Below are 14538 nucleotides of genomic sequence, written 5' to 3'. Positions count from 1 at the left end.
TCTATAACCATTGTTGATCATTTAGAATTGCATGAAAGCTGTACAATTTTACCAGCCATTATTATTGGCAAAAAAAGTAGAAGGGCGTCCATTTTGAATACTGATGTATTATACTTATCACAACAGTAAACCCTACTCCCAGCAGTGCCTAGGCAGGGAATGTAGCCATGCATAGGCCAACATCATGTTTCAGCACCAGAATGGAAATCTGTACCTGAGTTGGCTGCACTTTCTTTAGTACTGTGACTTTGATGCCTTTTATCATAACAGGAATCCAAATTGTTAATTCCAATTGAGCGCCATACTGGTTCTCTCCATTAATCTACAAGAGAAAAGAAGCTTATGGGGACAGATTCACCTTCACATAAAAGACCGGGAAGTCTCTACGGTTTGAGAGCACCTACGTTAAACTCATATTGGATCTCTCGGCTCTTGTTCATCGCTTGGCTGATGTTCACCTCAATGACTGGTCTTGGCCTGCAAACAAGAAGAGGCAGATCATGGTTAACTTAAAATTCTCTCAATAAACTTAATACAGTTTCTTAGATTTTATGACAGAAAGATCACCTAATAAAACAGCACAGTATGATTACAAAATGTAACATATATTTAGCAAATAGTATACACATGTGGACAGTAAAAAAGTGCAGAATTGGGAAGTGGGAAGAGGAGAATAAAGAAATACAGGAAGTTTGGAAAATAAAAACACTTGTTATGGTGTTAAGGCAGTCCTATTGATAACAGTAAAAGGATGGCTTGCAGCTTTCTTAACTTGTATGTCAAACAATAGTCTGGGGCATTTATAAAAGTCATAAATTACGTATTCAGTGTGCTCTCTGTACCTAGTACTGTGCTTTAGGTCTCAGTCCCAACTCCTAAAGAAATGTACCAAGCATCCTCAGCCCTTCCATTTGTATACTGCTTCTGTATTATCACTCAGTGGGGTATCCTACTTTCAGATACAAGTTGACATTCGTTGAGGTGGGAAAGGATCTCAGGATTCCTTCAGTGGTACAGCAAGGGTAGCAAGGGTGCATTACACCATAATGCAACTAAGGAAATTGTACCCCTTCACACCTGGTTTGGTAACAAAAAAAAGCTATTAACTGAAAGTGAAGTATGCCTACTCAAGCTCACGGGCTTTGGTGCAACTACACCTGCTGCACTATTCATAACTGCACCCATGGGCCCCCTGCCCACTGGTTATGAGTATGTTAATGCTGCCATAAATGAGTGGTGGTCTAATTTGGCAACACTTTCAAAAGGTATGGCTTTGCTCATTGTAGAAAGGAAGTATAGACCCGAAGGAATATCACCATCTGGCTTTAAAGTTTGTAAGTTATATTTTCATATGAACCCATCTTAAATATTTCAGTTAGCCATTCACCACATGTTGGAAAAACTGAAGATCACCAATGTCTAAGTGTGCACATGTGCTGTGGGTAATGTCATTAACAACCGTCTCTTCTGATGGCAAGGACGTCCTAGAATATCAGCAGATTGATCTCATCATGCAATGCAATCTACTCCATGTTTTTTACCAGTATGCATCTAATTCATAACAGGGCCTCAGGATAGGTAGTGGGTTGTAAGCAGCTTGAGGAATGTCCAACAAAAGCAGTTATTGATTAGGCCTGGCATTGTAGGCTAGGCCGGTGTCCAATACCAGTTTTGACGTATTTTGAAAGAATTACATTCTCATCTTGCATATTATAAACCAGAGTTGTGGGATTCGAGAAGGACTGACCATTCCTTCTCTGAGTAATCATGTTGGAGTATAGTCTGCCTTGTTTAGACCAATTATGCCTTCTCGAGTCTGGAGAAATCATCATCGATTATGACCTCATGGAGGCCTGTCATCACTCCTCTTTGACTGCCCCTTCATGATAAGTAGCCTAAGATTGTGGATAGTGCTTTTTCCAGGGGAGGAGTTCGAAGTTAGCATTTTAAGCAATGGGAAAGTGTGTCTATTTACAAATTAGATAGCCACTCAGGTTAAAATCTTCCTGTATGCTACCAAATATTCTTATCAAGCTGGGTGTGAGTAAGTGATCCAGGGTATATATGGCTTGTATTTCCCTCTTGTCCCATACAATTACTTTCACACTCATATGAACTGTGGCATTCCGCCACATAGGGCCCTTTGTTAATGAAACTGTTCAATCTTTAGCTACTTCTATGAATATACTTTAAGATTTTTGGTTTGCCACACCTCCTGATAGTCGTACAACTTTTTTACCCTGGAAGTGAGAATACAGCCAGGCAATGAGAATATAGCCAGGCAACTCCAACATAATGTATAGATATTTCTATAGATCTACCCCTGTCCCTGAGATAATGCTGACCCCAGGCCCCATCCCCTGGGGCACACTACTTTACTAAAAGGGAAGGGGCACGTGACCCCATCCACTAGGGCCAAACTAAACTTTAGAGGGAGGGGAACTGCGACTGAGCCTGTTAAGGCCCCAGGGATCCCATCACCGGGGACCAGCTCAATTACTGTGCCCCAATGAGCCCACCCTTGGGACTCAGTAGTTTCCCTGCCTGTAGCAGCATGGCAGAAGCATCTTCAACTATCCAGCTGGGTGGAAGCGAACATGACTTCCCTGCCTTCAGGAGTGCGGGCAGGGAAAGAATATATGCTCTCACTTGGGGGAGGGGTGCTTTAGAAATGCTCCTGCTGGGTGGGAGCAGACACCTGATGGGAGCATGCAGAAAGACCAGCTCCTACCAGGGGGAGCAATGTTGGATCCTGCACTATCGGGGGTGACGGCTGGGGGGCAATGGGGCTTCCCCAGCTGTCCCCCAAGTTGCTGCTTGGTGGGTCCCCTGGGGAAGCACCGGGACACCCACCTACAAATAACACAGGCCCTAGGGGAAAGGCTCCCTGGGGCCACAATAGGCTCAAGGAGGAGGGTGGTCAGCCCCTTCCTGTAGGAGGCTGGACTGGCTTGTAGTGAGTACCAAGGGGTACTTACACCTTGCACCAGGCCCAGTTATCCCTTATTAGTGTATAGGGTGTCTAGCAGCTCAGGCTGATAGATAATGGTAGCTTAGCAGAGCAGCTTAGGCTGAACTAGGAGACGAGTGAAGCTCCTACAGTACCACTAGTGTCATATGCACAATATCATAAGAAAACACAATACACAGATATACTAAAAATAAAGGTACTTTATTTTTATGACAATATGCCAAAAGTATCTCAGTGAGTACCCTCAGTATGAGGATAGCAAATATACACAAGATATATGTACACAGTACACAATACCAAAAATATGCAGTATAGTATTAGAAAACAGTGCAAACAATGTATAGTTACAATAGGATGCAATGGGGACACATAGGGATAGGGGCAACACAAACCATATACTCCAAAAGTGGAATGCGAACCACAAATGGACCCCAAACCTATGTGACCTTGTAGAGGGTCGCTGGGACTGTAAGAAAACAGTTAGGGTTAGAAAAATAGCCCACCCCAAGACCCTGAAAAGTGAGTGCAAAGTGCACTAAAGTTCCCAAAAGAGCACAGAAGTCGTGATAGGGGAATTCTGCAGGAAAGACACAAATCAGCAATGCAACCACGATGGATTTCCAAACGAGGGTACCTGTGGAACAAGGGGACCAAGTCCAAAAGTCACAAGCAAGTCGGAGATGGGCAGATGCCCAGGAAATGCCAGCTGTGGGTGCAAAGAAGCTGCTACTGGACAGTAGAAGCTGAAGATTCTGCAAGAACGACAAGGGCTAGAGACTTCTCCTTTGGAGGATGGATGCCCCACACTGTGGAGAGTCGTGCAGAAGTGTTTTCCTGAAGAAAGACTGCAAACAAGCCTTGCTAGCTGCAAGTCATCTGGTTAGGGTTTTTGGATGCTGCTGTGGCCCAGGAGAGACCAGGATGTCGCCAATTGCATCAGGGGACAGAGGGGGCGCCCAGCAAGACAAGGAGCCCTCTCAAAAGCAGGCAGCACCCGCAGAAGTGCCGGAACAGGCACTACAAAGAGGAGTGAAATGGTGCTCACCCGAAGTCGCACAAAGGAGTCCCACGTCGCCGGAGGACAACTTAGAAAGTCGTGCAATGCAGGTTAGAGTGCCGTGGACCCAGGCTTGGCTGTGCATGAAGGATTTCCGCCGGAAGTGCACAGAGGCCGGAGTAGCTGCAAAAGTTGCGGTTCCCAGCAATGCAGTCTGGCGTGGGGAGGCAAGGACTCACCTCCACCAAACTTGGACTGAAGAGTCACTGGACTGTGGGAGTCACTTGGACATAGTTGCTGGATTCAAGGGACCTCGCTCGTTGTGCTGAGAGGAGACCCAGGGTACCGGTGATGCAGTTCTTTGGTGCCTGTGGTTGCAGGGGGACGATTCCGTCGGCCCACGGGAGATTTCTTCGGAGACTACCCCCACAGCATGCACCACCAGGAAAGCAGTCGAGAAGGCGGCAGGATCAGCGTTACAGAGTTGCAGTAGTCGTCTTTGCTACTTTGTTGCAGTTTTGCAGGCTTCCAGCGCGGTCAGCAGTCGATTCCTTGGCAGAAGGTGAAGAGAGAGATGCAGAGGAACTCTGATGAGCTCTTGCATTCGTTATCTAAGGAATTCCCAAAGACAGAGACCCTAAATAGCCAGAAAAGAGGGTTTGGCTACTTAGGAAAGTTAGAATAACCCCCTAAGTAACTTAGCACCCAACCTTTACCAGGTAAAGGTTAGACCTATAGGTGACTTATAAGTTACTTAAGTGCAGTGTAAAATGGCTGTGAAATAACGTGGACGTTATTTCACTCAGGCTGCAGTGGCAGGCCTGTGTAAGAATTGTCAGAGCTCCCTATGGGTGGCAAAAGAAATGCTGCAGCCCATAGGGATCTCCTGGAACCCCAAACCCTGGGTACCTCAGTACCATATACTAGGGAATTATAAGGGTGTTCCAGTATGCCAATGTAAATTGGTAAGATTGGTCACTAGCCTGTTAGTGACAATTTGTAAAGAGAGAGCATAACCACTGAGGTTCTGGTTAACAGAGCCTCAGTGAGACAGTTAGGCATCACACATGGAACACATACCTATAGGTCACAAACTTATGAGCACTGGGGTCCTGACTAGCAGGGTCCCAGTGACACATAACAAACATACTGAAAACATAGGGTTTTCACTATGAGCACTGGGCCCTGGCTAGCAGGATCCCAGTGAGACAGTGAAAACACCCTGACATACACTCACAAACAGGCCAAAAGTGGGGGTATCAAGGCTAGAAAGAGGCTACTTTCTCACACTTCCCCTTTAAGTTATCTGGTGCCCTGGGGATGGGGTCCACTAGGGCCTATTAAGGCTTGAGGAGGGAGGCTGAGTGCACTCCCTCCCTTTTTTAAAGGAATTTAGTCCAGGGGGGAAGGGTCCCTGAGCCTATGAAAGCTAGGGAACGGAGGCTGTGCAATCCTTTTCAAAGGATTTTGGCCCCAGGGGATGGGGTCCTTGGGGCCAACAATGGCTCGGGATGGGGGCTGCCCCCCACTCCCTTTAAGTTAACTATAGCCTCAGGGGATGGGCTGCCCAGAGCTTATTAAGACTTAGGGAGGGAGTGTGCCCCCCCCCCTTTTACATATATGTTTTGGCTGCAGGGATGGGGTCTCTGGAGTCACTATTGGCTCAGGATGGCTCATTAATGTGTTCCCTTAATTAAAAAAGGCCCCGGGTATGGGGTCTTTGGGGCCACTAGTGGCTCAGGGAGAGGAGAAACGCACCCTCTCACCTAAAACAAATGATTTGGCTCCAGGGATGGGATCCCCAGGGCCTCTTAAGGCTCGGGTAAGGGAGACTACAGGCTCCTGTCACCTTAAATTATTATATGGCCCTAGCGGATGGGATGAGGAGGCCCTAACATTCCTACAATTTGTTCTGCCCATTTTTCGCTCAGCTCCTTTGTCTGTCATCATCAGGGACTCCATTACGCTAGAAGCCCGTACCGCTCTGGGGTAAAGGATATAGGGCCACATGTACGAACTTCAGGTTTTGCGACTCACAAATTGCGAGTCATAGCAACTCGCAATTTGCGAGTCGCAAAACGTCATGTACAACAGTGTCAATGACACTGTTTGCGATTCCCAACGGCATCACAAATGACCTACCTAATGAATATTCATGAGGTAGGTAGGCATTGGGAATGGCCGCCCTCACAGGGATGGTGGCCTGCTGGAGACAGCAGACCACCATGTCTGTGACTGCTTTTAAATAAAGCAGTTTTTTTTAAAATGCAGACCGTTTTCCTTAAAGGAAAACGACATGCATTTCAAAAATAAATAATGAAAAGTTTTCTTTTCATTTTTTCAGAACAGGCAGTGGACCGTAGGACCACTGCCTGCTCTGAAAAAATATTTTTGCTGCCATTCACAAAGGGGAAGGAGTCCCATGGGGTCAAACTGGTGCTAACTGCGATTGTTTTGCGACCGCATTCGTGGTCACAAAACAATCATACATAGGACTGCGACTCGCAATTAGGAAGGGAACACCCCTTCCTAATTGAGACGCGCAAACCCTTTTTACGATTCGATAAATAGATTACCAAATCGCTAAAATGGGTCTGTACATCCCAAACAGCATTTTCCACGTCTAAAACGGCCCGATTCGCTGTGTGCTTCGTACATCTGGCTCATAGTCCCTTATTCTCCCAGGTGTTTCAGAGTGAGTGCTGCTCTTCACCTTTGTTCAGGAGAGCCAGGGAGTATTTGGCACTGAAAGGGAGAAGGAGTCAGCTTTAGATTTCCAGATACAGCAGGAGTATGCCTGTTGTTGCATACACCTCCAAGCTATAGTCTATATGGAGTCATTAGTGTTACGCAAGGTTCTATGCAGGCAGCTGTGGGGACATTGGCCTCCCAGCTGTATTTCTCCACCTGCAGCAGCTGGGTCTCACAACTTTGCCCTTTTTGAGGGTTGGGTCCTGTTGTTCAAGGATCACAAGTCTCTGCTGGTTCCTCCGCCAAGATGATGACAAAAATGCTGCAGGGGAAGTCAGCACTTCCCAGTCATGGTATGAGCCTCTTAGAATGACTAGCTAAATATCCTGTAAGGCCAGCACTCCCCACAGCCTTGCATTCCCTTCTCTGCACACTTCACCATTCCTACCCACCCAGCTCCCAGAGGCAACTTCCAGCAGACATCTCTACAGGCCACAACCAGCCCCAGTCCTCAGGTGAGGCAGAGTGCCTCATTATGTTTCCCAGTCTGATGTAGAAGATATCTTCAAATTGTGTCTTCTAGCTGTCCCAGACCAATTTGGATCCATGGATCGGGGAGGGGCACTGCTTTCCACTCTTCTTGCTCTCCGGGTGGGTTCTGGCCAGCTACAGCTTGAAGCGGTATGAAGGCCATCTCTTACCGTCTTCCTGGTCCCATGCCACCAGTTGCGTTCTTATGTCTAAGCAGAACGATGGGCTAAGTTTAACTTCCTGTAGTGAGCTTTGAGGTTCAACCGCCATTTACGCAGTGCTTTATTTGATCCGTTGGTTGCCAGGGGAGGACACCGGCACTAATTTTAAGCTATAACCACTTATTTTTCCTCATCAGAATTTTACTCAGAGCAAGAAAGGTAAACCTAAGCACACGAAGGAGTAAAGCAGGAACTTGCAAGTGTGAAATAAACGGGCAGAGGGTGACTGGTAGTGCATCAAAGAGGCATGCAGGGGATTCAAGAAAACATAGCCTTGGTTTTCAGCGCTCTAACATTTAATAGTGCCAACCAAGGGCTTCTGAGGGGCACCAGCACTCATCCTTTTACAAATGAAGTACTGCATTTTAGGATATAATGCACCTTTACCAGCTGAGAGGCCATCATTGTTTTAGGCCAGCTGAGCCTCTTGAAAACTCCACAGGGCGCACTGCCGCTCACATGGGGGTCTCACGCCATCTCTGGACTTTTAATAAGGAAAATCAGGGAGATCAGTGGTGGCCACCGAGAGAACTCAGGAAAACGTGTGCAGCTCCATGCAAACTTTGAACTTACTAACTTTTGCAACCATTTCTTATCTCAAAATGCTTTTACACTATTTGAAACATTAAAAAAGCTTCCTTGACAGCATGTTCCAAATAGTTTTGATTTGAAAAATCCGAAAAAAATGTTGGGCACTTTTAGCTTGCACTTTTGACATTACGTAAAATACCAAGCAAACTTACGAACTGGCTTCAACTTCCGGAAAAAAAGTAGTAGGTTTGAGCATTTTACATAACAGTTTCAGTGTGTAAAATAATATTCCATATTTTCACAATTAGCGTAACTTCCTTTTGAAACATCCTGAACCATGAGTTATAGGAGGAGAAAAGGATAGGAAATATAGTGTAGGAGGGGAAGGGAAAAAGGGGAAGAGAACAGGGAACACGAGGGTTGGGAAATAGCAAGGGTAGCAAAAGAGAGAATGGAGAAGATGAAGGAAGTGATTTATAAAAGAAGAAATTGTGATGAGTAAGGAAGTGATTGATGGCCCAAGCATGAGAAAAAAAGAAAGGGGAAGTAAGAGAGCAGGTGAATGCTACAAACACATGATGAAGGAGAAGAAGGTATAAAGAAATGAGCAAATTGTAGGGGGGGTGAGAAGGAGGAACAAAAGAGATAAAGGGAGTAGGACAAGGAGATGGAGAAGAAAAGAAGGATGAGAAAGCTGTGCGCACAGAGAGAAAAACTGCGAATGATAAAGAGAGTATGGGAGGAAGGGACCAAATGTAAGCAGCAAAGACTAAGGGAGGATAAGTAGGGAGCCCATGATAGGAATTCAGAGTACAAGGCAGGGAAAGTAGAGAAGGTAAGAGAGGATCAGAGAGAAGGAGAAGCGGAATGGATAAAGTCAACCTTGAAGTTTCTTACCTAGAGAGGACGGCTGTGAAGGAGTGTTTGACAGGAAGCCTCTTCGCTTGGGTCAGAGGAATAGCACCTTCATTGACACTAGAAAAACAAAACAGTGAAACACTGGTCACAGTTCCGTCTACATTGGTGTTCTACCTTATAGAGCGCTGCCTGGGGACAATTATGGAGTGCCAGGTGCTTCATGAATGTGAGGGACTTGTCTCTGAGTCATTTACCAGACCTAGACCCTTTTTGTATGCGAGGGACCTGTGTCCGACTGCTTTCATGGAACTGGACACTTCTAGAGTGTGAGAGACCTGCCTTCCACTCATTTCATGGACCTGGGTCCTTCTTGAATGTGAGAGACCTGTCTCTGACTCATACCATGGAGCTGTGTCCTTTTTGAAAGTGAGAGACCTGTCTCTGAGTCATTTCATGAGGCTGGACTCTTCAGGAATGTGAGGGCCTGCCTCTTGCTAATTCCATGTGGCTAGGCCCTTGTTGCACGTGAGGGTCTTGTCTCTCAGTCTTTTCCTGGTGATGGGCCCTTCTTGAATGTGAAGGGCCTGTCTATAAGTCATTTCATGGAGTTGAGCCCTTCTTGCATGTGGGGGACCTGTCTCTAAATTCATACAGACAGCTAGATTATTCTTAACTGTGAACGACCAATTGTGTTAGTTGGCATAAATTCAACGTGTAGATAACACACTATCATCACAAATAAACAAATAACAGTGGAGTATAACAACATTTACCTTACACATCAACACCGACACCTTAAAAATAGATCTAATTACTTCTTCCTATAGGTATCTTGTTATCCCTTCCTTTGATTAGTGAGGATCCTGTATTTTCACCAGAAACCCTAAAATGTGCATTTCCACTTATTAGATTAGCTACGTTTAGCATCCAAAGTGAATCATATAAGTGAAATCCGTCTAGTTTACAGCACTGTTCACTGACATAAAATGTAATGTAACACAGAACACCAGGAAGAGTCTATCAACCAAGTATTACAGATTATTAACCTAAAAATATTCCCCCTTCACTCAAATAGAGCATATTTTCCCTATCATGCCAGCAGTGTTGCTGTTTAGACATAATACCGTTTCGGTAGTATAAAGACACGTTTTTCATACAGTGCATTTTACAGCACTTCAGATAATTCTAAGCACTATAAATAACTTATATTAATATTACCCTGTTTAATGGTCATCAACTTAAAAACTTCAGAAGAGAGGAAAGCTAGCATTACAAGCTTTCCAACTCAGGCCTTGCTTTTCACTACAATGCCAGTGGCAAGCATTTAACTCACTGAGCACACTTACCTTCTAACTATTGCTATCTGGAAATCTGCACATTGCTTTGGTTGAACCCAAAGGAAGATACATACACCATCAAAATGTGGCAGATATTATGTCTGCCTAATTACAAGTGTCCTAGGCTATAAAGCACTTGTAATGCAGTGGATGGGAAATCTGTCACGTTTGTAATCGAGTATCCCATGCACCAAACTCTAAGTAAGGCCCTAGGTCTAAAAATTAATATAATCTGCTACAGAGAAATTACGAACTTTAGACACAAAGGCCCCCATTACGAGTCTGGTGGTCACATTACAACCAGGGTGGATGGGCCGTGGAGGACTGCCAACTCTGCCGGGATTCTTCTGGTGGTAGGTGGTGGTCCTAATCCCCCAAGGCAGCACTGCAAGCTGCGATGCCCTGGGGATTACAAACTTGTTCTCCACCAGCCATTTCATGAAGAGGCTGGCGGAGAACAGGTGCAGGGAGCCCTGGGGTGGGTGTGAGGGGTGCTTGTGCACCCTGCATCCTACAGCATTGCCGCCGGCTTGATTACGAGCCGGAGGCAATGCTGTAGGCTGTTTCCCACTAGGCAGAGGGCAGAAACTCAGGTTTCCGTCTTTTCACCTAGCGGGAAACTCTTAATGGGCTCAGTGGGGTGGTAGCCAATATGGCGGCAACCTCCCTATCAGATGTTTGGAGGACAGTTGCCCAAAATGTTGCACATTGTAAAAGAGTTCCTTCAGAATAAGGAAACATAAATAATATTTCTGTAATAACTGTGGCAGTGAACTCTTTCAGATAGTATATTTTAGCTATCCACTACTTGGTGCCATGTGCCTTTACACTGTACTGTAAAGGAACACTAGAGTTTTGAACAATAGCTGGCAAATGCAGTTAGTAGAAATTAGCTGTTGAGAATTACTTCCTGTAGCATAACATCTGTCAAGATTTTCTGATTTTACTCCAACACTTTTCGCAACATAATTAATTTTAAAGCAGTCCCTTCTTCAGGGCATAAAATTTCATCAGTTTCGCAGGTTACCCGATAAACCTGAATGTAAATTTAACGGTTGAAGCTGAGGGCTTCACATACATATTTAGGTGAAATCAAATGTTGGTAACAAATTACACAATTAGAAAGAGTCAAAAGTATTCAGTGGCAGTAGTGCAAGTAATGTTGTCAGTGCCATGATGTAATTATGGAAGCATCACACCCTGAATAATAGAGAAGTCCTATTTACACCAAAGAAGCCAATGGCTGCTTATGAGTAATGAAAAATATATGAATATGCAACTGTCTTCACAACTCTTACAATGGCATGACTCTGAAGAAAAATACCATGCGCTGAATTTAAGAAAAGTGGTGCTTCATCCAATGCAGCGCCACTTTTCTTGCACCCCCATGCACCCCCCTAACGCCACCATGTGTGCGCCTTTATTTATAATACGGTGCACCTTGGCGGTATTAAGAACAATAGTCTCAAACGTTTTGGCACTATTGTGGTGCTTTGATTCACTAGCGTCAAAAATGTTGACGCTAGTAGAGCAAAGTGCAAGGAAGCACATTGATTACAATGGGTGTGTCCTTTTATTGCCTGCTGAAATCTTGTAGAATTCATTGCACCATGTTTGTGGGCCTCCTTGTACCGGAATGCCCCCTTTGCATACATTATGCATGGCACATGCATTTGTAAATATGGCGCAGCAATTTTGCAAGCCTAATGTCACATTAGCATCAAAAAATGACGATAATGTGGCCCTAGGCCTTCTTAAATTTGGGCCCGTATTCCTTGGAACCATGTGCGGCTCACCCACTTAGATTAAATATCTCACAATTTAACTGAAAATATATAACTTTCCTGAGAGTGAGTTGAAAACACTTGTGTGCTGGCTTGGGTTAAATAACAAGTGGGGAATTGGTTCATTTCAATATGTGTTTTGAATAGTCGCCCTACTTAACTTGCTCAAAATAAAAACTACGGAGATAGAATACCTCCGAATTTTAAATCAGAATGCATTCAGGTGAGAGGCAGTTGCTTAAATAATTACATATGTCGATGATTCAGACATTGGAGGACACAAACCTGAAAATGAACCTACTGCATCTATAACAGTCAGAGGCTGAGGAGTGTTTTAATTATCAGGTGTCAGTTGCATTAGCATAGGGGTGAAAGTAAGCTGATTGGATAGGAACAAGTGTTTAAAATGTATTATGTTTAACTAAAACTACTGCATGCAATTTGTCATGGAAAAGCTGGACATGAAAATGAGAAAACTCAACAGGTTAGTTATTCCTCCTTTCATGAAACCCACATTTACATGGACTAGTACAGTATGTGGGTAACAAAGATGGTTTAGGAGTCCAACTGCAAAGAATCAGTAAGATAGAAAGCCCTGCCCGACACAATATTTGTTTTCAGTTTGACAAGCCTAAATGCACTTTCCTCAGACAAAAACATTAGCATCATATCCAGCAGGCAAAAATCAACAGAAACACAGTACATACACAGTACATTGTTCCTAGCGTACAAACATGCCAATAATCGCTGAAAGGTTTATGTCAGTTTATAGTCTACAGTGTATGAGTGGACTCATTGTTTCCTGGGAATAATAAATCAGGTAAGTGATTTTATACCATTACACGTGTTTCTCTGTCACAAAGACACATGCTTAAAACATGCAAAACATGCATCCTGCCAAAACACAATCGTTTTTCACACCTTTGCTGCGCATCCACAGATAGGCAGATGCAAGACCAGTCTAACAAACACTGCAATGGGAGCAGGGATAAGACTCTTGCATATGGTAGGTCTCTTTCTAGAGTGACATAGTGGGCGAAAAGCGATGCACTGAAATGCTTCAGAGTGATCGCTTGTGGCTGACGTTTGTGCAAGCTTCCTTTCATCTCTTTGTTGATTGTTGCACTCTGTTACAATAAAGCATACAAAATGCCCAAGCACTATAACATTTAACAGTCTACACGTTTTTGTAACACTTGTTCAAGAGAGGTGGGTGCTGAATCTGAGCATTGACATAGTAAATGAATGAAGGTGCTCATGTACCGCCATTTACCATTTATTAATTGATTTTATATATATACATACACACACACACAGAGAAATGTGAGAATCTTTAGGTGGTTAAGGGGAGGAAGGAGGAGAATAGCCACAAGGTTAGATTGATTACGGGATACTATCCAAGCTCCTATGAAGTCTTTGAAATTTTGAAGAGGTATTGCCAGATATTGAAAACAGAGAGTGTGATTGGAGGATTAATTTCACCTCATCCCCCGGTTACCTAAAGAAGGCCGAAACTACTCAAGGATCGGCTAGTATACAGTTATTTTGTAAAGAAGGAGCAAAGGAAGGGAGAGATAGTGGGTTTTTCCAGTGTACTAATTGTAAGGTCTATGTAGGCAGCAAAAGAGTAAAAGAGTATGAGGTCCCCAGGGCACCGAAGAAAAGGCGAATTACCAAATTTTTAAATTGTAATTCGGAATTTGTGGTGTACTGTTTGATAAGCCCTTGCGACAGGAGATACATTGGAAGTATGGTCCACCCTGCAAGAAGGAGAATATTGGAACACATGGGGGCTATTGCCAAAAAAAGACCCAACGTATCCGGTGGCCATGGATTTTGAGTCATAACTTCAGAGTGATCATAGTATATTGGGTTGTTTTTGTTTGGCTCAAGTACCCAAGATTGAGAGAGATGGTGACAGGGTGAGGAATTTGCGCCAACTATAGTCTAGATATGGGGGAACACATGGACTACTGAACTATAAGACACGTGTGCGTGGAAGAAAGGGAAAGCTGCCAGAAAACATAAAATATATGTATGATTTGCTTCAATGCATGATACCCTTTGGTCATAAGGCTGCCATTATATGAATCAGTTATTGTGGTAAAAAGATAATGTGAATAGCCTAAAATGCAAAGCAAAGATGAATTCTGAATGCATAATACCATTATCAAGCATCTAGGACAATGTTGTGTAAGATGGCCACCAGTTTTCATCATGAATTAGTATGCCTGGGACTGTAAGTCAGTTGCCTATGTTTTTGGATCTCTCATGTGATGTATTTGGTATTTGAAAAAGAGTGTTTTTTGCTTATGTCACTAGCATTGAAAAAGTCGAAGCCCGTTTGCACCTTTGGTGATGATAAATTCTGGTGAATCCTGTACCCCTTGAGTGCCCGTCTTCATTTTAAGACTGTGGATGTGTTCTCCAAGAAAGAAGTGACTCAAACAGATGATTTCAACAAAGAACGAAAATATATTTCTACTACAACATTTCAGCTTCCGCCTTCCTGAGGTAGTACAAGATGGTTTCATATATTTTTGTTCTTTGGTGAGATCATCTGTTTGAGTCACTTCTTTCTTGGATAATACATTTTCTTGTGACTCATTGCATCCTT

General features: G+C 43.9%; 1 protein-coding gene across 2 annotated transcripts in view; it reads right to left on the bottom strand.

Moving 5' to 3' along the window:
• The window catches only part of ITGAE (integrin subunit alpha E), an 874109-nt gene that overhangs the window by 45226 nt on the left and 814345 nt on the right, over nt 1-14538 (bottom strand). For both annotated transcript variants that reach the window (XM_069226334.1, XM_069226335.1), the window contains exons 25-27: nt 8840-8917; nt 405-477; nt 215-322 (exon numbers count right to left, since the gene is read on the bottom strand). In XM_069226334.1, the coding sequence (XP_069082435.1) occupies nt 215-322; nt 405-477; nt 8840-8917 (259 nt within the window). The remainder of the gene's footprint in view (nt 1-214; nt 323-404; nt 478-8839; nt 8918-14538) is intronic.

Source organism: Pleurodeles waltl, chromosome 3_1 (genome assembly GCF_031143425.1).
Source record: "Pleurodeles waltl isolate 20211129_DDA chromosome 3_1, aPleWal1.hap1.20221129, whole genome shotgun sequence".
Taxonomy (NCBI): domain Eukaryota; kingdom Metazoa; phylum Chordata; class Amphibia; order Caudata; family Salamandridae; genus Pleurodeles; species Pleurodeles waltl.
This window is presented reverse-complemented; position numbering and strand designations above follow the sequence as displayed.